Source organism: Marmota monax, unplaced genomic scaffold (genome assembly GCF_021218885.2).
Source record: "Marmota monax isolate L192 unplaced genomic scaffold, Marmota_monax_Labrador192_F-V1.1 WCK01_AAM20220418_F8-fsc00100, whole genome shotgun sequence".
Taxonomy (NCBI): Eukaryota; Metazoa; Chordata; class Mammalia; order Rodentia; family Sciuridae; genus Marmota; species Marmota monax.
In genome coordinates, this window is record NW_026693872.1 from 225,862 (window position 1) to 247,833 (window position 21,972).

The 21,972-nt window shown below is 37.6% G+C and overlaps 1 protein-coding gene across 6 annotated transcripts in view; it reads right to left on the reverse strand.

The window, feature by feature from the left end:
• Il1rap (interleukin 1 receptor accessory protein) overlaps nucleotides 1–21,972 on the reverse strand; it is a 139,506-nt gene that overhangs the window by 84,277 nt on the left and 33,257 nt on the right. For 5 of the 6 annotated variants that reach the window (XR_009228469.1, XR_009228470.1, XM_058585054.1 and 2 more), the window contains exon 2: nucleotides 9,604–9,668. Coding sequence is in view for 4 of the 6 variants with exons in the window: in XM_058585054.1 (XP_058441037.1) it covers nucleotides 9,604–9,667 (64 nt within the window). In the remaining 2 variants the exon portion in view is untranslated. Of the gene's footprint in view, nucleotides 1–9,603; nucleotides 9,669–18,623; nucleotides 18,736–21,972 lie in introns of all 6 variants that reach the window. The other variant, XM_058585053.1, reaches the window with a different exon arrangement.

The following is a 21,972-nucleotide window of genomic DNA, read 5'->3' on the forward strand; positions in this document are numbered from 1 at the left end:
TATGAATAGGTTGGTGATAATCCCTCCAGCCCAATCTTTTGTGTGCTTGCTAAGTCCAGGTGATGGTTATTTTAGCCATTTTGTTGCTACACCCACAAAAAAGTGACAGTTTCTGAGCAGGATAAAACATTCCAACTCCATCAGAAATAAAATGGAACTTGGAGTGAAACCACAATCAAATTTCAAAATTCACACCCCGTCACTGCCAAAGTTTAGTGGAAAAGAACTGGCATTTTTAGACTGCAAAGAATTTTCTAGAACTGTACACTGTTGGAGACCAAAAACATCTCAGAGCCACATGTAAACATCATTTACTGCATCCCTTAACACATGGAAGGAGGAACAGAATCTGAAGTAGTTGGCTGAAGAGAAACAGCCGAGAAGTTTCAGTTAGTATCTGAGTTAGCCACATGGAAACCAAATGAATATACCAAAGCAATCTTGTGGCACACTGAGGTTACCAGCCTCCCACTCCACATAAAGCCACCGCATCTGTACTGAGCCAGCTTCCCTGCACCCATCAGCAAACTTGTTCTTATTTAGAAGTGTTGTCCTTTAGGGAAATGTTTATAAGCATGGAAGGATATCTATATAATAATCTGAATATATACCTTTGAAATACAATGTAGGGATTTCAGGAAGCCTGGTACAAATCAATTTGGAACAGTATTTGCATAATCAAAAAGTACATCTTATGTTCACTTTTGCTAATCGGTTGGGTATTTCTTTTCAAATACGTATTTTTTCTGTCATCAATTTTGGACATGCAGCCGGTTGGTTGGCATATTTCAAAAACAAAGAGTTTTAAATACAAAGAATTCAGTTATCAGTGTGGTATATTTAAAATAGCATGCATTTTATTTGCTGGTACATGGATGGAGTTGGAGAAGATAATGCTAAGTGAAGTTAGACAATTCCAAAAAAACAAATGCCAAATGTTTTCTCTGATATAAGGTGACTGACTCATAGTGGGGTAGGGAGGGGGAGCATGGGAGGAATAGATGAACTCTAGATAGGACAGAGGGATAGGAGGGGAAGGAAGGGGGCAGGGGTTAGCAATGATGGTGGAATGTGATGGACATCATTATCCAAAGCACATCTATGAAGACATGAATTGATGTGAACATACTTTATATACAACCAGAGATATGAAAAATTGTGCTCTATATGTGTAATAAGAATTGTAATGAATTCTGCTGTCATGTATTTAAAAAACAAAATCAATTAAAAAAATAAAAACAAATAAATAAATAAAATACCATGCACCTTAAAAACCAAAGAGTAATACAAGTTTTTACCCCTTACTAGCTGTAGTGAGTTTGGGCAAGTTAATTTACTTTTCTGAATGTGGAGCTCCTCATCAGTAAACATAGAAGAAAAAATTTCTCTATCTTATGGGACTGTTTAGTAATTTATATAATATTATACAAATATACTCCTATATTCAATTAATATTATTTCCTTCACTCTCCTTTCTTTCTTTCTATTGCATGTGTGCACATGCGAATGTTCACACACACAAACACATACACTATGGCTATTTACAGACAATTAAAATGTAAGAGATTTAAAGCCATGTTTAGTTTAACATGATCTTCCTTAACTGATTAAAAATATCGATATCATATAATGCTTCATGGTTATTATTGCAGTCATCAGTTATAACTGCAGTGTAGGTGAAATGAAGAATCATTTTTAATAACAGAATATTTAGAGTAATAAAGGTGAGATAAGTAAGACTTTGCTTTAACAAAGCAATCAGGAACAAAGAACATTGTCTTCACTTTTTTCTTGAAAGCCCCCTTAGCATTCCGTTAGCATTACATACATGGGAGGGAGTGATTCCTCCTACACTTCCATTTACTAATTACTCTATTCAAAAATTTCATGATTTCAATTATTCTCCAAAGCTGTATCCTTCTTCTAGATCTGAATATAAGCTGAGTTTGTGCTAAGCCTCAAGCAATACATTACAACTAGCAAAGACATTTCACAGCTCAACATCAGTTGCAAATAACAGATTTTTTTTCTGTCTTGGAATTTATGAACATGCAAAAGGGGATCCAGATTCCGACCATCTCCTCTTCCTTCATTATTGTAAAAGCAATGTGGACTTCCAAGCCTCCACCACAGCTGCTCCACACTTTCCTCAGAATACAAATATTCTTGCTTTCCCAAGCCTTATCCCTGGAGATGGTGATGGCTTTTATAATTGGAGGTGCATTACATATAAGGAAACTTCTATTATATTTAAGGTTTATATTTCTTCTTATTATTTTAATATACTAAGAAGGAAGAAAATAATAAAACTTAAAAAAAAAAAAAAAACTCTGAAAAAAACCCAACTGTCCAAAAAGGAAACCATTCAATGATCCAATGCAAATCTCAGGACAAAGGAGAGGATATTTAAGTGTAGTATCCAAAAAGAAAAAAAAGAAAAAAAGAAGCTCTTTTAATCTGAAAAGAGTGTAGTAGGCTGTCTACAAATCCAGCCAATCCCTCACTGCATTCTAAAGTGTGTCTGTATCACTATTCTTATCCTTTGTATTTCTATTTCTCTTTTTCTCACTGTATTTCTCTGTCTCTCCTTCCTCCCTTTTCATTCTCCTTTATCTTGAGTGGAGAGTGAAAAATGCTGAAAAGTTACTTAAATTCCATCTCTGAGTGCCAGAACATGTTGCATACGAGAAAATCCATTTTCCTTAGAAGACCAGATAAATCAAAATAGCCCAAAGAAAATTAGGAAATATATAGATAAAATTAATGTTTTCTCTCTGACAATCAAAAACCAGTTCATTAATCAACTTCTGGGACAGTCTGAAGTCCCAGAGAATCTATAGGATAGATCTTTCAGGTGAACTCATCCACATCCATTTATACCTTGTGGGTCACTGCATCTAAACATCAAACAAGTCTGTGATGAACAATTAAAAGTTTCTCCAAGTTAAAAAAAAAAAAATACAAACAAAACAGTACCAAGTAATGGTCCATTTGGGTTCTACTTGAGAACAATAATTTGAATATCGTATTTGCTTTGAAACATAATAAGGTTCTATATTTCAAATATAATTGTATCTGTTATGCAAGTGTAATAAAAAACACACTATAGTTAATTAATAAAGGTCAATATCTACATAGAAAAGTCATTAGTGACTAATAGATAACACTTGTTTTCTGCTTCCTTTCTTGAATATCTGTCTAAAAATATCTGTCTAAAGGAACAGGCTCTAGAGTTTCCACTGAGGATGCATAGTTAGGCAAATACTTTCTCCTGGTCCACCTTGTGGGTATGGCATGGCAAACCTAAACCTTGAAAAGACCACAACATTCTATATAATATACTCAGGGGGGAAATGCAAACATAACAAAATGCACACTCCTGTCTTTCTCAAAGAACTCTTCCAAAAATAAGAATGTATCTTAGAAGGAAAAAAAATAACAAAATAAAGCTAGACCCTTAAATTATTTTTATTCCAAGACCTACAAATATTGTAGGAAAATGATATTCACTTCTTAACAATATACTGCTTTATCACACATGTGTTTGGCTCCTATGGTAGAAGGAGAAACAAAATTCAAGAAAACAACAGAACACAGACAAGTTGAGATCACTGAAGGTGTGATTATTTTCTCTCTCTCCTCTCATGTTCTAGCCATCTTGTATTTTCTCAATCTTTCTACTGCCTCTAAAATGGGGAAGGACAACAGAAGGCAATTCTGTACCTGAGTTTTTATAGATTTGGATGGCAAGTAGGTGGAGTTGTTGACTGAGGTTCCCAGAGTTTTTGTAAAGTGTATCCATTTTCTCTCTGTCTCTCAGAACTAAATGAGAAACAGCAGCACCCACTAGATTAAAGGGCAATCATCATTTTTTATCTTGGGTGGGACTATATCTTGTTTCCTAAAGTAGTTAATCAGCTAAGCAAGAAAAGAAAACAGTGGAATCAAAATGGGCAAGAATGGGCCTGGGTGGTGAATCACTCCTAAGGTGAAGATCTGATTCTACAGCGCTCACTTCAGTAGGGCAGAAAAACATGTTCTGGAAGAGGAAAGGGAAAATAGTAGAAAAGGAAGGTGATTCAAAGGGCAAAATAAATTCCTATGAACTAAGCCTTGCTACCTACAGCCATTATGCACTCATGGGTTCCCTGAAAATTCCTAGTTTCCCTTAACTAACAAGGCCACATGAAGGAAGAATCAGGTCATTTTTCCAATCATGGAATTATCGCTGTGTTACAAGAAGCTGAAGCTGTTTATTTGCAGAGTCAGCGTCAGACCAATAAATTAGGGTCCTCAAATCTCTTTTCAATCAGGCTACATAATACTCACCCTTGGGAAGCACAAGTAACCCAAAAATAAACATCAAGAGTGTTTCAAAATATAAATACAGCTTGGAGGGGAAATAAAAAAGCAATGGTGAGAGGCTGAGATCTGCCCCCAAGAAGCAGCATTTAAAGGACAACAGGGTGAAATTCTGTGACTCCAATGACCTTTAGGCCTAAGAATAAAATGAAATGGTATTCTTCATACATTCTCCAAATGTTTGCACTAAATTGCATAGAAATGACGAGTGTTCAGTATGACCAACCATGGGCGACAGAGACAGGACTGAATGTCACAAGCACGTCTGGTGGAGTTTTTCAAAAGCACATTCAAATAAAATGAGGCCATTGAGGCTGGCAACAAATTGAATTCCTAACAAAAGCTGAAAGGACCATTACGTAGCATTAAAGACATGATACGTCCTTGCAGAAATAAGATAGAATTTGGGGTTGGGGAGTGGAAGCACTCTAGCCAACTATATTTAAATACATTAAACACAATGATTGTCTTTTTCTGAATGGATTCCTGTGCTCCACAATCTGTTCCCAACCTCTCATTCCAGCTTGGCTTGGTTTCGAATCGCCTTTACACTATCCTTTCCGTTACCCTGTACTATTCTCTTCCCAAATAAGAAATGCATTTCCTCCAAGGAAAGGGCACTTATTCATTGATGGAGAAGGCTTCCTCACTACCTCTTGAAACAATTATTAACTTCTCTGCTCTCTCATGGTATCCCACTGGCCATTTATTCTATATCCTTTTTCTCAAATTTTAATGTAGGACTTTTTAAAAAAACAAGAACCTCCCCCTTTTCACCCTAGATTCTGGAAAATAGAATGTTCAAATGCATTAACTTTAGAAGGTAATAAAATCATTGTTGTTAAAATTGTCCTTAGAAGCCATTTAGCTGAGGAATAAGAAGGGTGTACCTCATGGGTATCTATAAGGCATAATCTTCCTTAATGAAAACAAGCTTGAATTAGTTGGGGTCTGCTGCTGTTGTTGGTTAGTTGGTTGGCTGGTTTGGTTTATAGGTCAGAACATAGTGACAAAAAGTGATGAAATGATTTTTTTAAATGTCATTAAACAGCTTGTGCAGTAAAACAACAATCAGAACTTAATATGGTAAATTACTAGCATAACTCAGTGTCTTTACTAATTTGTTTATTTTATATTGTTTAATTCATGCCCAATAAATCAATAGATCATCTCCACTCTCTTCAAATTTCATAAAAACATTACGGAAGGGAAATCAAAGGATTTTACTTTCAATAGCAGAAACAAGGCAATGTGATATCAAGGAAAGAGCCCTGCTTCTGAGGTCAAGGCAGCCTTCAAAACCAGCTCTATCAGACATGTTATCATGAGCATCATGTGCTTAAGCTATCTCCCTGGCTCTTCATTTCCTAAACTATAAAACAGCCCCTTTACCCCAATGAGAATATTTTGGAGTTTAACCCTGCAGTTAGCATATAGTTAACTGTTGACTTTGAAATAAAAAGCTATATTCAAAGATCCGTAGGTACATTCATATTTTGAGGAAATAATGCAGTGCATATTCTTTCTTATATGATCTGCACAGCAAATGTTTTTTGTTGAGGCAATATCTTTCAAGTTCACCATACAGGATATGGTGTCACTTTCACTGTCTCCCCCATTTTGGAATCAACGGTTCCACGTCTTTATTTCTAGTCTGAAGGCAGCTTTAACAGTTTACGTTTCTAACATGCAGCTAATAGGAAACATACCAAGGAGAAATGTGTGGTGACTCCAGAGTTTCCTTTTTAATTGTTGCAAATGGAAACTTCTTTGAGTTTAATAGTGGAAATACTAAATACTATAAAAAGCAAAAATGAGAATACTGAGGTTTGAAATTAGGATTGTCATGATTTTCCTTCCGAAGAAAAGGTCTTGAAACTGTAAAGACACTCCTTGCCTAGGCAGCACAGAAAACCATTACTGAGTAATTCTTCAACAATTAGCAAAATGATTACTTGTGACTCCTTCAAAATGATTACCTGTAATTCTATGGATCATGACTTCTTTCTAAATTATTTACATTATGCCAGGGCCTCAAAGAAGCATATCTAGTAAGAATAATATGGGTCTTGGGAACTGAGAAACTAGTTGAAGTCTCAATTATGCTAAGTTATTACCTGTGTGACTTTGGGCAGTTCACTTAGTCATTTTGCTTCTAAGTTTTCTTATCCAAAAAAGGGGAGTTTAATAGCCACAGCCACCTGATAATCTAGGTGTGAGAACCAAATGACATTGAATAGGTAAAATGCAAACTGCTTTTTAAACAAAGGGAACCTTATTATTATTACTCTACTACATTATAATTATATATCATTTTTATAATTATCTATGATTTAATTCCTTAAAAGGAAATAATGATGATTTTTTTTAAAAAATTATTATTTGCTTTTGTCACTACCTGAGATATCAATGTTGCAAACCCACCCCTGGAGGGTAAGAAATCATAGTTCTGCTACCAGAAGACCATATCTGGAAGTCAGAATGCCGTGCCTCACTGCATACCACTAAACCATGAAGTTGTTATGGTTCCTTTTTTAAAATTGGAAACTTCTCTTTAAAGGGAGATTCCATAGACAGTCCCCAAACAACAGATAAGATTCTTAATAATCCCATATGCATGTAGAGTGCTTTGAGGTTTTCAGACTCTCTCTCTTTTTGCTCCTTTTAAAAACTGATGCTTCCATTAAGATAAGCACAGAGAGCCTCACTGAAGACCAGCAGGTCAGCCAGCATCTCCATCATAAAAAGCGATACCTTCTCACACAGAGAACTTGGTTGATCCCTCAAGATGCGCAATGGTCCCTTTCCTCCTCACAGTCAGTTGCCCCTTTTATTTTTGTCAACAATGCTTCCTTTTGACTCCTTTCCCTCCGACTAGGAAGTGCGGCCCTGAGGCAGACACAATACACCTCTTCATGAGGAAGGCAAATGAGTAAGTGCCAGATGGGCCGAGGGGATTACAGCATGTTTCCTGCTCCCATGGTGACTCAATGGGGCTGGAATGAGAACTCATCTTATTCAAGAAGTCAGCTTCCCCTGGCAGAAGTATGAGTCACAGTTCCTGGGTAGAGAGCTCCTTTACCAATGGCATTTGGGGAAGGGACACTCCTTGGATGGATTACAGTAAAGGTCATTCAAAAAAGCAGCTCTGTTCCACTGAGGAGGAACCAGCTCTCAAGAACTTCAGAATTCTTTGATCTTTCAACAAGAGAGACATGGTCACCTCTCCTTTTCCTTAAAGGTGAAGCAGAACATGGAACCACAATGAATTACTAGTATGGATTTAAACATTTCTAGTATAAAGCTAGCCAGTTTGAGGGGGTATTAAAAAGAGGGAGATATGGAGGAACACTTATTCATCAATTTAACATGTATGTATTGAGCACCTACTATGTCTCTGTGTGTCATTCATCATACCAAATGTTTGGAGATCAAACAGATGGACAAATCTGTGCCCTCGGGTAGCTAAAACCAAGAGAAGGAAGGAATGATGAAGAGAGGGAGGGAAGGAAGAAAGAAGAGGAGAACAGGTATTTAGGGAGAAAAAAGAGTGGGGAGGAGGAGCAGAAGGAGGACAGGTAGGAGAAGAAGAGAGAAGAAAAGAGTTAATGTCATTCAGGAAATAATATCTGGTATGGAGAAAATGAAAGACAGCAGAGGAATAAAAAGTGATTGGCAGGGTTGTTTCAGTTGAAATGGACAAGAATGGAAGGAATGTGAGTAGTTAACATTGAAACAGAACTAAATCAAACAAGAGCAAATTAACAGTGGGGGTTATAGTCAACATATTTATTTATTTATTTATTATTTATAATTATTATTTTTTTATTACTTGTTCAAAACATTACAAAGCTCTTGACATATCATATTTAAAAATCAGGACTCATGGAGTCAGTCACAATCAAATGAGAAACACAAACAAGTAGGAGAAATGCTGTGATTCTAGTATACACCATCTATATAGCAGTATATCTCAATGAATATCATCCCTTGTTAAAATATATCCTTTCCTCTGTGAAGTCCCAAAGGGCCAACAAGTTTAGAAGTTATCTCTACTTTCAGCTTTCAGCTCTGTCCTAGTTATTACCCCTCCTTTAGAGCTATTTTTGGTTTCTAATACAATGCTTTAAGTGGCATAGAAAACTGAAATGCACCCAGCAAGGATGATCAGTTGGTAGGAGGGCTCAAATCCATGCCACGTGAAGCAGTGTTGAAGTTATATATTGCAGAACACTGGGGTCCTAATTATATAATCGCTGATTCAACATTTCTGAAGCCTTCTCACATAGAATAAGAGTTAAAGCAAAGATATTCAAAGTATAGTCCATGGTATTCAGGAGAAAAAAATTATACATGGAAATCTTTTTTTCAAATGAGGATCCCCACATTCCTTGTATTAAATTTAAAGAAACATTGCATTAACTATTTTCTGTTTCAATCATACAGCTGAACTGAAAACATGTATGATAATGACAAAGAAAAATTTCTGTTTGTACTAAAAACTTTCTAAAAATGCAATCAATCCAAAAATACAATGGGTGATCACTAGTTAGAAGTACCAGGGGATGATTCTGAACAGCAATGCTGGAAATGAGAGGAGATGGCAAAACATGCACTTTCTAATATCAAGGGCCTTCCAACTCTGAATTCATATGATCCGGGTTGATAATGGCTCCTCATTTATTCAAACTCAGTAAAGGTCTTGGCTGGCTCCTCTTACAAAGTAACCTCCCAGGAAAGAATGAGCCTATAGACAAGTCCTTTTTTTTTTTCCTATAAAGAAGTATTACAGCAGAAACTCATCATTGGTTTTTGATTTGGTTTCTGATTTTTGGTTTGGTGTCTGGTTTGTTTTTAGGGTCTTAGTTATCTATTAACCACTGAGGCCTTCCTCACTGCAGGGTCAAGCTTGAGAAATAGACAGTGCTACCATCAGTGCCATTTGTTTTCCCATTGGTCCTAGGGTAAGGGAAACGAAGCAGTCTTCTAATTGTCTTGAAGGTGATAAAAATGTCCCCTATCTATACTCAGTGGACCACATTACCAAAGGGTCCTGTGTCCATGAAGACTAGAGACATCAATGATTCCTCCTACAAGTCTGTCAAACCTATGATTCTGTGCTACCACAGAAGATAATGGACAGAAACATTATTTTCTTTTAAATTAGTCTTCAGAAAGAGTGGATACATTGCCCTGAACATGACTTAAACTTCAATTGGTTGTCCAAAGTCATTCACTTACCTGAGGCATCAACCTGCAGGATCCCATAGAAGCAGAGACTCATTACACACCACCGAAGTCCCATCCTGTCAAGATAGACACAAAGGTAAGGCAAAGCATTTGCTACTCTCCAGTGCTTAAACAGTAAAAACTAGATTGTAGGAATACTGATCATAGAGTGAGAGCTGCTAGGAAAGTTTTATAATACCAACAGGTTTAGTTGTTAGAGCCTACCAATTATAGGGGTTTTATTTTGTCATTTATTATTTAACCTCCAAAATACATATACATAAGGAAACCCAGACAAGTCAAAGTTACATAACCAAGATCTTTTGGCTACAAATAGGTGGCACTGTGATCAAACACTAGCTATCAGGTTCCAGAACTCTCTCTTAATCATAAAACTATAACTGCCTGCATTTTATATATATATATTCATCTGGATATTTGACCAGGAGTCACATTTCTGGCAGAGAAATTTGATCTTCCTACCCTTTTCTGAGGTCCTTTGGTCTATTCCAGTGGAGAATATTTTAGGATCCAGGTACTTTTCCTTCTTAGTGATGAATGGAAAATCTAGAAGTCCTGGATGCAGACTTAGTCTGTCGTCCACCACAATCTGAATTTATATTAAGGGGAAATATATAAACTCCTTGCCCTGCTGCTCTTACTCTTCTCACTGGAAGAGACAGATGATGAGGCAGGAGTCCAATTTCTGTGATCTCTAGCCTTCCTACTGATAACCAGCTGAAGCTGCCAACAAGCAGAAACCCTGCCCTTGCATTTGGTTGTGTGATCTTTAATGCAGAAGACCTAGAGATTTAACAACTCTGGAAGGAATTTATTTTCCTCCTACCCTAGATATGTCTGACCACTGGTAAATCCTCTGTAGGTTTATAAACCCTGAAACCTGGAGATGACTCAGAAATTCCCTGCTCAAGACCTCTGCTATCTGTTTTGAAGAAAACAGCCATACAAAGATGCTTACAGAGGTCTTGGTAACTTGTCCAGATCATGTTTCTGGAGAGTGACAGAAAGGGAATTTATACCCACATCAGGCTGACAGCTGTTATCTCAAAGAACCTATGATGCAGTTGGGCATGGTACACAAGCCTGTAATCCCAGCTGCACAGGAGGCTGAGGCAGGAGGATCACAAGTTCAAGCCCAGCCTCAGCAACTTAGCAAGACCCTGTCTCAGAGGAAAAAAAATAAAAAGGTCTAGGAATGTAGGGATATAGCTCAGTGGTACAGTGTCCTTGGCTTTAATTATCAGTAACAACAAACAACAAAAAAGTCTATACTCCAAGTTTCACAACCAAAGGGACCTACCATCCTAATACAGCCAAAGAGGTATTCAATAAATAGCATGATCTAGACCATCAATTAAATGGGCCACTTTTAAGAATATTACATAGAAAGATAAGGCATAAACTGGTACTGCCAAGCAGTCCAAGGTATGGTCATCCTAAAGGACAATGTAAGCTTCCAACCCATGTCACCTGTCTTAGTCACACATCAGCAAAAATCTGTGGGTCATATCATGCTTCCTTCTCTAGCCTAGTCATACACAAATTACAAAGGGTTTATTATAACACAAGCAGCTCTTTTACTGAGATTAAATGTATCTTTCTTCTCCAAACCACTCCTTTCCAATATTTACACCATTACTTTGTGGAAATCTACTGTTCCCTATTAGTTAATGATTTATTCAATAAACATGTATCAAGGGCTAGGGATGTAGCTCACTGGTAAAGCACCTGCCTAACATACACAAGGCACGGGCGCTTCCAAAAACAAAAACAAAAAACAAACAAACAAAAAAATAACCAAAAAAAAAAAAAAACAAAACAAAACAGTAAGGCAGTAAGGAGCATTTTCTGTTTACAATTTACTATAAACTAACTGCAGGGGCCTCTAGCAAGCAAGATATAGAGCCTTTTCTAAAGGCACTTCTCTGCAGAATAAACTCCATTCAAACCACTTCAGTGTCATCAACTGTGTATAAAACACACACATGCACAGGCACTTAGGAAAGGCAGAGACTTATCAGACAGAAGTTACAGCACTAGGCAGAGTCTAGCAAGGACTTAAACTGTGTACAAAAAGTAACTGCACTACAAAATAGAAATTGGTAAAAATAGAGAGGATACAATAAATGTTATTGAAGATTAGCAAGGAAAGTGATGACTGCAGCTGAAGCAGGCACTGACTGAACACAAGAGGTTCTTTCTGACTGAACAAGAACTGGTTTGGCTGGTAATAACTGAGAGAGAAAGTGTGGTAAAAAAGAAACTCTTGGTGGAGATAATCTTCAAAGTTAATGAAAATATGAGATAAAATAGGAAACAGACTATAAATAGCCCAGTTTGGCTCAAGTACAAGATATTAGAAAAGAACTATAGAAGAATTTTCTGGAAAGGAGAGAGCTTTAGAATCAGAACATGGCAATGCCATGAAGAGAAGACTGAAGACTTGGGATTTAACTTAAATAGAAAATAGGGAATCATTAATATTTTCTGATTAGAGGAGTGATATAATCATCAAGTTGTGCCTTATGGAGGTCACTCTGTTAGGCATGTATTGGATGGACTGCCACTAAATTCTGTCTTGAAATCATCTTGGGTCCTGAGGCTGTCACAGTAATTGCTATCCTCTTAGCTTTGTGTCATCTACAAACTCGATCAGCATGCTACCTATGTCCTTATCCAAGTCATTAATAAAAGTAATTAATAATTCTGCATTAATCCTTGTCAGCAAGAGCAACTATACAGTTCATTGGAGATTCTGGGCACAAGTAATTTCAGCCCTACTACTTGGCTATACTGAAACCATCTGGCCTTCTGAACTGCTTTGGCTTATTTTAAAAACCCATGCACACCTCTAGATTTTCCCAATTTGCTTGTTTATAAGCTGCTGAACTCCTAAAGCAATACTTAGAAGACATTCTAATTAGTGTGATTGAGGACCTTAATTGATATTCCCAAGAGTAACTGGACTACGCCAGAGGCAGCAGAGAGGTCACCAAGGTAAAGCTAATCCGAAGGTAACCTATGTGCAAACACAAATCTAGGATGAGTCCTTCCCTGTGATGAATTAAAACAAAGCACAATGAAATGAAATGTGATTGAAGGGGCTAGTTTTGACAGACTTAAGGTACCAAGGTTAGCAGGAGGCGGTTGGCTGCTCTGAAACTCCTTGGAGAACACTGGTTCATTTAAAATCATCTTGCATTCAACCTTGGAATTTTATTATTGTAAACAGTAATACAATTTTGGTTCTTGTTTCCTAGGGTAAGGAGGTGTTGGGTCAAAAATGGAAAAACTGTCAGAAAACAAAGGAACCTGCCTAATCATGCAACGGCTCCCTGTATCTGAACTATAGCTGAGCTTTAGATTATTGTTTTGGGCCCCATCAGATCTTGCTCTTCAGATATCTAGAATCTACATATAATGAATCCCCAGCTAGGTTTTTCTGTGTTATTCATTTTATATACTGTATGAACATTTCTATATGTCCCACCTTATGTATTAGTACTTCTCTCACATTTAATGACATCATTTTCTAATATATCAACTTAGATGCCTAGATCATGTAGCAAATATGTATTTAGTTCTGTACAATCAAGAAAAAAAAGTTAACGAAGATTTATTAACATGTGCTCAGCACTGTAATATCTGTCCCTGTATGTGGAATTTTCTAAGGTCTGCATTCTCTAGCTTGATAAACTTCAGGACCTCTTTATCTCGGAATCACCCTGACTATTGGATTCCCTGGTCATAATAGCAGGTGATGAGCTGAAACTAGGTTTACTGCCCCAAGGCTGGTGTTGCTTTGGGTCACCATTTGTCAGTATTTCTTCTCCACAGTGGCACTCTACCAGTCCATAGGACTGAATTTATCCCAGTTTCCCAATTTCATGTATAGCTCCATATTCATACAGTCTGCTCAAGGCTTAGAACTTCCACCTGGTAGTTGTCAGTTCTCCTTCCCAGAAACTTCATATTGTACCCTGTAAAGTCTTGTTCTAAGCTGAAGTTATGGTTTGCATCTAGAATGTCTCCCAATGTCTCATGTGTCCTGAGATGGGCTTTTGGGGAGTGATTGGATCATGAGGGCTCTGACCTCACCAATGGAAAAATCCACTGAGGGCTCCATGAACTACTGAGAGATGAGACCCAGTTGGAGAAAATAGTTCATTGGGATGCACCTTGAAAGAATTTATCTTGGCCCTAATCCTTTCCTCTCTGCTTCCTGGCAGTCATGAGCTGAGAAACTCTCACTAGGCCCTCTGACATCATGTTCTGCCTCACCTCAGGCTCAAAACAATGGAGGCAGATGACCATGAACTGAGATGTCTGAAACTATGAGCCAAAACAAACCTCACCTCCTCCCAGTTGTTTCTGTCAGGATTTTTAGTCACAGTGATGAAAAGCTGACTGACACAACCAGATAAACCTCCTGTAACCATGACACTGCTATTACTTGCTTCGTTTCTGCCATGGTTGACAGATGCCCTTGGCTATCATCTGCCCAGTGAAAAACCTGGCCATTAACATGAGGGCATGAACTATAGATGGCCATCCCCATGTGGGGTCAACCCTGCTACCAAATCACTTGCCAGAGTCCTGCTGACCTCATCCATAGTTTTTTCCTTTTCCCTTCTCTAATTTACTGACAAAGTTTGAGTAGGTTTTGGATTGGTACAACCTTCAAAATGTGACAATCATACCTTTGAAGGACACAATGAGCTATTAATTATACTATTTTACAGAAAAGGAAATAACATTTATTCAGAAATCAGGATTATTTTAATCATCAAACTCTTACCTAGTTAATTTTTTTAAAGAGAGAAAGACAGAATTTTTTAATATTTATTTTTTAGTTTTTGGTGGACACAACATCTTTATTTTATTTTTATGTTGTGCTGAGAATCAAACCCAGCGACCTGCGCATGCCAGGCGAGCGCGCTACCGCTTGAGCCACATCCCCAGCCCTAGTTCATAAATTTTTAATCATAAGAGAATCCCTGTGAAGGCTATTTCAAAATCTAATATTTATCAGTAAACAAGTTTTAGCTAAGGGACATAGAATCTCTAATTCTGGGTAAAATGAAGGAAACATATTCTAATCTGCCTTTCTCAGGGAATGCAGCAACATTTTAGGGACTCTAAAAAGCAAATAACAGCATGTTCTTTTTAAGTATACAGAGGACATTCACCAAGATGGGTCATATTGTGTACCATAAATAAAACCATAACAAATTGAAAGTAATTGAGAATATATTCTCTTATCTATAGAATTAAACAAGACATCCAAAACAAAAAGTCTCCAAACACTTCAGAATTTAAAAATATACTTCTAAATAATTCAGACATTTAAGAGAAAGTTCCAAGGAAAATTAGATAATATTTTGAATTTGAACAAAAATTAAAATACAGCATACCCAATATGTACCTATGGGATAACTATTGAATTAAAGAACTTTAAAGACGTTGATGTAGATGATCTAATCTTCCCCCGCAAAAAAAGCAGGGAAAAATAAACCAAGCAAGCAAAATGCAAGAAACCATAATAAGTAAAGATCAAAAAATATTAAAATAGGAAAACATGGGTTATTTAAAAGGAACAATAAAATTGATATATCACTAGAAGATACTCATCATGAATAATAGAAATGAAAGAGGTAATATGACTACTGATCACAGAGGCATTAAAAGTGTAATAAATCTTTCTATAAAGTCTAGGTACATAAATTCCACAACTTAGATAAAATAATCCAATATGTTGAAACCAATAAACTACCAAAACTTTAAAAAAAAAAGAAAAGAAAAAGAAATAGACCACCTGAATAGACCTATAACTATTAGAGAAATTGAAATATTTCATAATTCATCTGTAGAGCATCCAGAAAGGAACACAACCTTGCTGACGCCTAGAATTTTTAGCCTTGTAAAACCCTAAGTAGAGAACTAGCTAAATCACATTCTGCTTGGCTTTCTGACTCACAGGAACTGTAGTAATACATATATTCTTTTAAAGTAACTTTTCTAGTAATCTGGAACAGTTGTAACAGAAAATAATACAAGAGATCAACCACATGATATACCATATTCATGAATTGAAAGACTCAACATTGAGAAGATGTCAATTTTCCCAAAACTGACATGTACAGATTTAGTTAATTCCAATCAAAAGATATTTTTAGATACCGATGAGCTAATTCTAATACTTATATGGAAGGATAAAGACCCTACAATATTGGAGCAATTTTTAAAAGAAGAATAAAGTTGAAGGAAACATAATATAAAGAGCCCAATTTTAAAATGTTCAGTCATGAAGAGATAATTTACGAAAAAGGATATGCAGAAGATAAACATGTGAGAAGATGTTCAAAATCACTAACCATTAGGGAAATGTGAATTAAAATCACAATGGGATACCATTACACACATTTCAGAATAAATTTTTAAAAAATATTGAAAATACCAAGAGCTGAAGAGAATGCAAAGCACCTGGAACTCCCATACTGGTGGAATATATAATAGTACAGACTCTCTGGAAAACAGTGGCTGTTTTTGTATAAAATTAAACATCATCTTGCCATAGAGCCAGCAATCTCACTCCTAAGTATTTCTCCCAAGAGAAATAAAAACTATGTTCACACCAAAACGCTCTACATGAATATTTTAGTAGCTCTGCTATTAATGGCCTCAAACTGGAAACAACTCAAATGTCATTCACCAGGTGAATGGATCAACAAACTTTGGTGCATCCAATAAAACAGAATATTATTCAGCAGCCTTGAACAATGAGCTTTACGTATTGTTATTGATAAACGCTTTGGATGAGCCTCAGAGGCACGTCAACCTACGTTATCTACTGTATCATTCCATTTAAATGACACTCTCGAAAAGGCACACCATGGTGGTCAGGATGGCAGATGAGACTGACTACAGAAAAGCACAGAGGAACTGTTGAGGGACACAAAACAGTTCTGTATCCTGACTGTGGCAGTAGTTACATGATTCAACACACAAGAGAAAATTCATACAGCTCTACTGTAAAAAAAAGTTCACTTTTATTGTATGCTGATTAAAAATATATATTTAAGTGGAGTCATTTTTCTTTTTAAAAAACTGAACAAATGATTTTTGAGCCCTTTTAGGCACTTAAAATAAATGAAGGCTGTTTTAACCTAAATATGGTTTCTATTTTCAACGTTCACTTTCAAAATAACAGTCTTGTCATTAAGCACTGAATGTTCCAGAAAAGTCCAGCAATAGACACACAGGGAGAGATCAGTGAACTGCCTCAACTTTTGGCTTACCAAGCCAGTGCTGCTAACCTTTACTGATAGAACAGCAGAGCCAAAGTTCACACCAGAAAATATAAGCACACTCCTCTTAGGTATTGCCTTCCCCCATAGCTTCAAAGTGCTCAGAACTCTGAGAGAACAGATATAACATAATATACCACCTGCCATCTTTGGAAGCTTGGAATAGAATGTGAGCAGATTGATTTCCTTTTGTTCTTTGGTATTCTGAATAGCAACATGCTCTCAGGGGTGAGGGAAGAAATATCACCATGAAGTCCTGTGTCTCATGGGGAGAACTAGAACTGTGTTTTCAGAGAGGGAGGTGAAAGAGCAATTTATAAAGAGCACTGAGTTGGAGCTCTATGTTTGATTGCATGATCTTGGACATCCTGAGAAGAGAGGTGAGGCAAATGCAGTGACCACTTAGGAAGAGCTCTAACCTGTTCACTCCTCATGACCAATGTAAGACTGACAGGCTAGGGATTCATGGGAACTTCTAAATGAGTTCAGGAGTGGGTGGAAAAGTTGAAGATGAATGTTCCTGTATAGGGACACTTGAGGCTAGGGAATGATAAGAATTAATACTACCTCACCATTTGTTGTGAGGAATATTCTTGGAAATTCTGGTGGAGTTAGCATGGTCAGGATCATAAATACTATCAATAAATGTTATTTTCAAAGACAAGCTCAAGCAGCTTGGTCCACATTTACAATGGACCACTGTGATAATGGTCATATTTGCCATATCCTACTCTTGCATGTACTGGGTCCAGGTTTAGTGCTGTTTCCAAAATGTTTAAAAAGGAGCACTACTCAAAAGTTAAGTCTGGGCTCTATTACATCCAGAAAAGCCAAGATTATAATGATAGGCTCTATGATGAAGCCTGACCTTCTGGCCCTCAAATCCTCATTTTTAAAAGTACAGTAAGACCTTTGGCTTTCCTATCTCATAGAGTGATTATAGAAGATCAAATGATGTTCCCAACATGTGAAGAGAGGCTCTGCAAGTATAAAGGCTATATTAATACAAAGTGTTAAAATTTGGTTATTATGAAATAAGTTTGATTGTTTTTGTTTTGCTTAAATTTGAAAGAAGCAAATGGAACAGAGATCTAAAGTCAAAAAGGCAATATTTTGTAACTTACTGAATTCAGATTAGAAAATGGATTACCTTTGCAGACATTGACAGGGAGGAATAAAAGTGAAGCTTGTGGGGTATGATAATGTTCTGATTCTTTGAGGATGGTTACCTAATGATGTCTTTGTTAAACAAAATCAATAAGTTGTACAGTTATTTATGTATTTTACTGTTAATGTGTTTCTATAAAATATATAGGACAGTTTTTGCTTATTTAAAATTAAGGGGTGCTTAGAACAATAGGAAGCCCAGAGCAGTGGTGCACACCTGTAATCCCAGCAGCTCAGGAGCCTGAGGCAGGAGGATCACAAGTTCAAAGCCAGCCTCAGCAAAAGCAAGGCGCTAAGCAACTTAGTGAGACCCTGTCTCTAAATAAAATACAAAATAGGGCTGGAGATATGGCTCAGAGGTTGAGTGCCCCTGAGTTCAATCCCTGGTACCCAAAATAATAATAATAATAATACAGTAAAAAACTTACAGAAGGTACAGAATACACAGACACACACACACACACACACACACACACAAACTCACACACATACATCTTCCCTTTTAAACCAAAAAAAACAATTAAGTCCTATACATACCCGTGACATGAAAAGAGATTATCCCCAAAACCTCTAGGGCTGGTGGAAGGAAAACTGATGTTGAGAGGTTCTAATATTCCTCCTGTTTCACTCAGCAAATATTCATATAGCTCTGAAAACAAACAGGAAGAAGAAGATAGAAACCATCCCTAACCTCATGGAGGTTGTAAGCCCACCCCCAAGAGAGCTGTGCTGCAGAGCAGGGACTGCAAAGCACATGTGCACCGCCCGAGAGGAGGAAGCAACTCACTTGGGCCATGCGGTGTCATCTGAAGTTCAAGTAGGAAATCTGGGGTAATTACAACCACCACAGACACAAAAGAGTCATATCACCTTATGGACCAAGATCCGGTCACCTCCAGGTTATTGAATTAATTACTTTTCTAGCATAGAAAAGCTTCTTGGTTTTCACTTCTTACATTTCATGTACCAACATGGTCACTAATAACCTCTCTAATTCAAAGGGATGGTCAGAAGATCATAGTCCTGTCTGTGAGGCTCGTAAGAGAAAGGCACATTGGTGGGCCTTTCTGTCAGGAAGGACAGAAGAAAAATCCTGCAGCCAGGTTTCATAGATTTACCCATCAAGACTATACACTTTGGCTTCTCAGTCTACAGCATCAAGCTCCGTTCACACCAAGCAGTATCTACTGAGCCCCTAACCCTTCCACACTCTGGAATAGAAGCTGTGTACTATATTGAAATAAGTACCCTGTTCTTATAGTCAAGAATCTCACAACTTTGGAGCAAAGATACACATAAAATAAAAAGAGAGAGAGAAAAAAAAAATCAGGAAAGTAAGTAGCCAAGTTCAATACAATCCCACTAAAATGTATGTTTAAAACCATTGTGTCCTGTAGTGAGCATTCTGCAGATGCTCACGGTCAAACCATAACAGGTCATCCAAACCTGTTATGCTTTGGACGTGAGGTGTCCCCCAAAAGCTGACTATGAAACAATGCAAGAAGGTTTAGAGGAGAAATTATTTGGTTGTAAAAGTCTTAACCTAATCAATTAATCCCCTGATAGGGATTAACTGAGTGGTAACTGAAGTGGTAGGGTAGTATGGCTGGAGGAGGTGGGAATCCGGGCATGGCCAGAGGGTATATATTTGTATTTGGCCAGTAGAGTCTCTTTCTGCTTCCTGATCATCATGCGGGCTGGTTCTCTCTGCCAAACTCTTCCACCATGATGCTCAGCCTTACCTATGGCCCATGGGGAATGGAGCTGGGTGTATATAAACTGAGATCTCTGAAACAGTGAGCCCTTAAATAAACTTTTCCTCCTACAGTTCTTCTGGTAGGGTCTTTAAGTTATAGCAGAAAAAAAAAACTGACTAAAACACCCCCCACCAAAAAAAGAAATATGAGTTTAAAAAGTAATGTGTCTCATATCTCACAAAGAGTCACAATAAACACTGGCATTATAAAGGCTCAAGGTAATCTATCAAGTAAATATTGTGGTCAGCTTGGTTTAACAAAACATTAACCAAAGTTATTAGACCATGAACTCTTTTTTTTTTTTTTTTTTTGGTACAATATAGCTATTCAGGTCCCACTGGATATAGACATTGAAAGTTCTCAACTGGAAAGGAAGAGCTCAAGTCACATATCCCAGATAAATCCTCAGTCCAATAAGCAGCTGCTGGTTTTGCACTTGAGACTAAACTGGCTACCACTGAAAAGAAAATGAATCTATCTTTCCAAGCATCTCCTGCAAGCCCCACCTTTCCTCTGCAGCTTTTCCTGGTTCTCTCTTATCTTCCCTCTCCAAAAATAACTATCCTTTCTCTAAAAACTGTGAGCAGGTGTCTGTTCCTCTCCTAGATCCCTGAGAATATTCCGCCCTCGTCTGTTTTGTTTAGGTTCTGTCTTATTCACTCCCCACACACACATTCAGACCAGTACTCCAAGTGTATATCCACCGCACAGGGTCCAGTGCTGTTACACAGTAAACACATATAAATATAGGACAACTCCGGGTGGTAGGAGGAGCACAACACAATCAGCCTCTGATCCTGTTTCTATTGGTCATCTTGTTTAGCTGTGGTCTTGGATTATTTATGCAATCCCTCTCTATACTGGTATCTTCATCAATAAAGTAGGGATAACAAATTATCACCTCAAAGGATGCTGTGGGGTCACATTGAATGTTTATGAACAGGCTTCATAAATGGTGACGTGTGATACAAATATGTGGTTTTACACACCTGTTCATTGGTACCTATTCACAAGTGGCTAAGGCAACCCTCAGAAAGAAGCTCCCCCTAGGCACTGATCTAAGCAGATGTCACCAAGAGTTCTGTGACTGTCACAAGATCCTGTGTTCAGAAATCAAACATGAATGAATCTTGAAAGCCAAAGTCAGCTGTCCCTTCAGAGAGCACGCCTACCCTTGTAGCATCCCCCAATTCTACCAGAAAATAAGTGCCTTGCTAGAGCTCATTCACCAGACTAGAGCCAAACCTCCCCACCCGCTGGTTCAGGGGCTGGAAGCCCTAGGCCTCCCAGCTCTCAGGAACTCCCCACACTCTCTTACAAGAGAAAAGGTAGGATGAGCCCAGAACCCTAGTCCTGACTGCACCATTAACTCTCTGTGTGCCGTGGGCTGTGCACTTTATTGTCCTGTGCCTCAGTTTACATAACTACTTTTATTAGGAAGAGTTAAAGTCAACAACTAAAGTAAAGCCTTTATGAAGGACTCAGCATATACCAAGCTGATAAAGAAAACACAGCACAGACTCCTCATCTACACATTGCCAGTCCACAGGGGAAAGCAGTCTGTTTGGCATCCTCCCCATCCCCATCCCCAATCTTGTCCCTGGTGCAAAGGTAATATCACAAGTCTTCTGGGAATTTACATAAGCAAAATAATAATAACAACAACAACAACAACAACAATAATAATAATAGAAAAAACCAAGTCTTAAAGAAATTCCCATGCCTCTGTATCTAAAGTGTTAAAAGAAAATCCCCTTTTGAACTAACACTGAGGAGGTCTGTGTGAGTCTGTGTCCCTGTTGAGAAAATTCTATGGCTTCTTTCACCAATTTTTGGGCACCAGGATCATCCTGACAGATGGCAATGTGCACCCACCAGTCTCATAGTCTGGGCTGTGACCTCAGTCCACCAGTTACACTGGATGGAGGGAAGGGGTGGGGGACTCCAGTCATGGTTCTTTTTATATGCAGTTGGCATTTGGTGACTTTATTGCAAATAAAGTAAGACCCTGCAATCCATCTTACATAAGAATGAAAATGAGCTGGAATTTTATAGTGTTATTACCTACCAATCCATAAACCACTAAAGACTCAAGTGACCCTAATTTCAACAAGTATGCCTTATCTTCA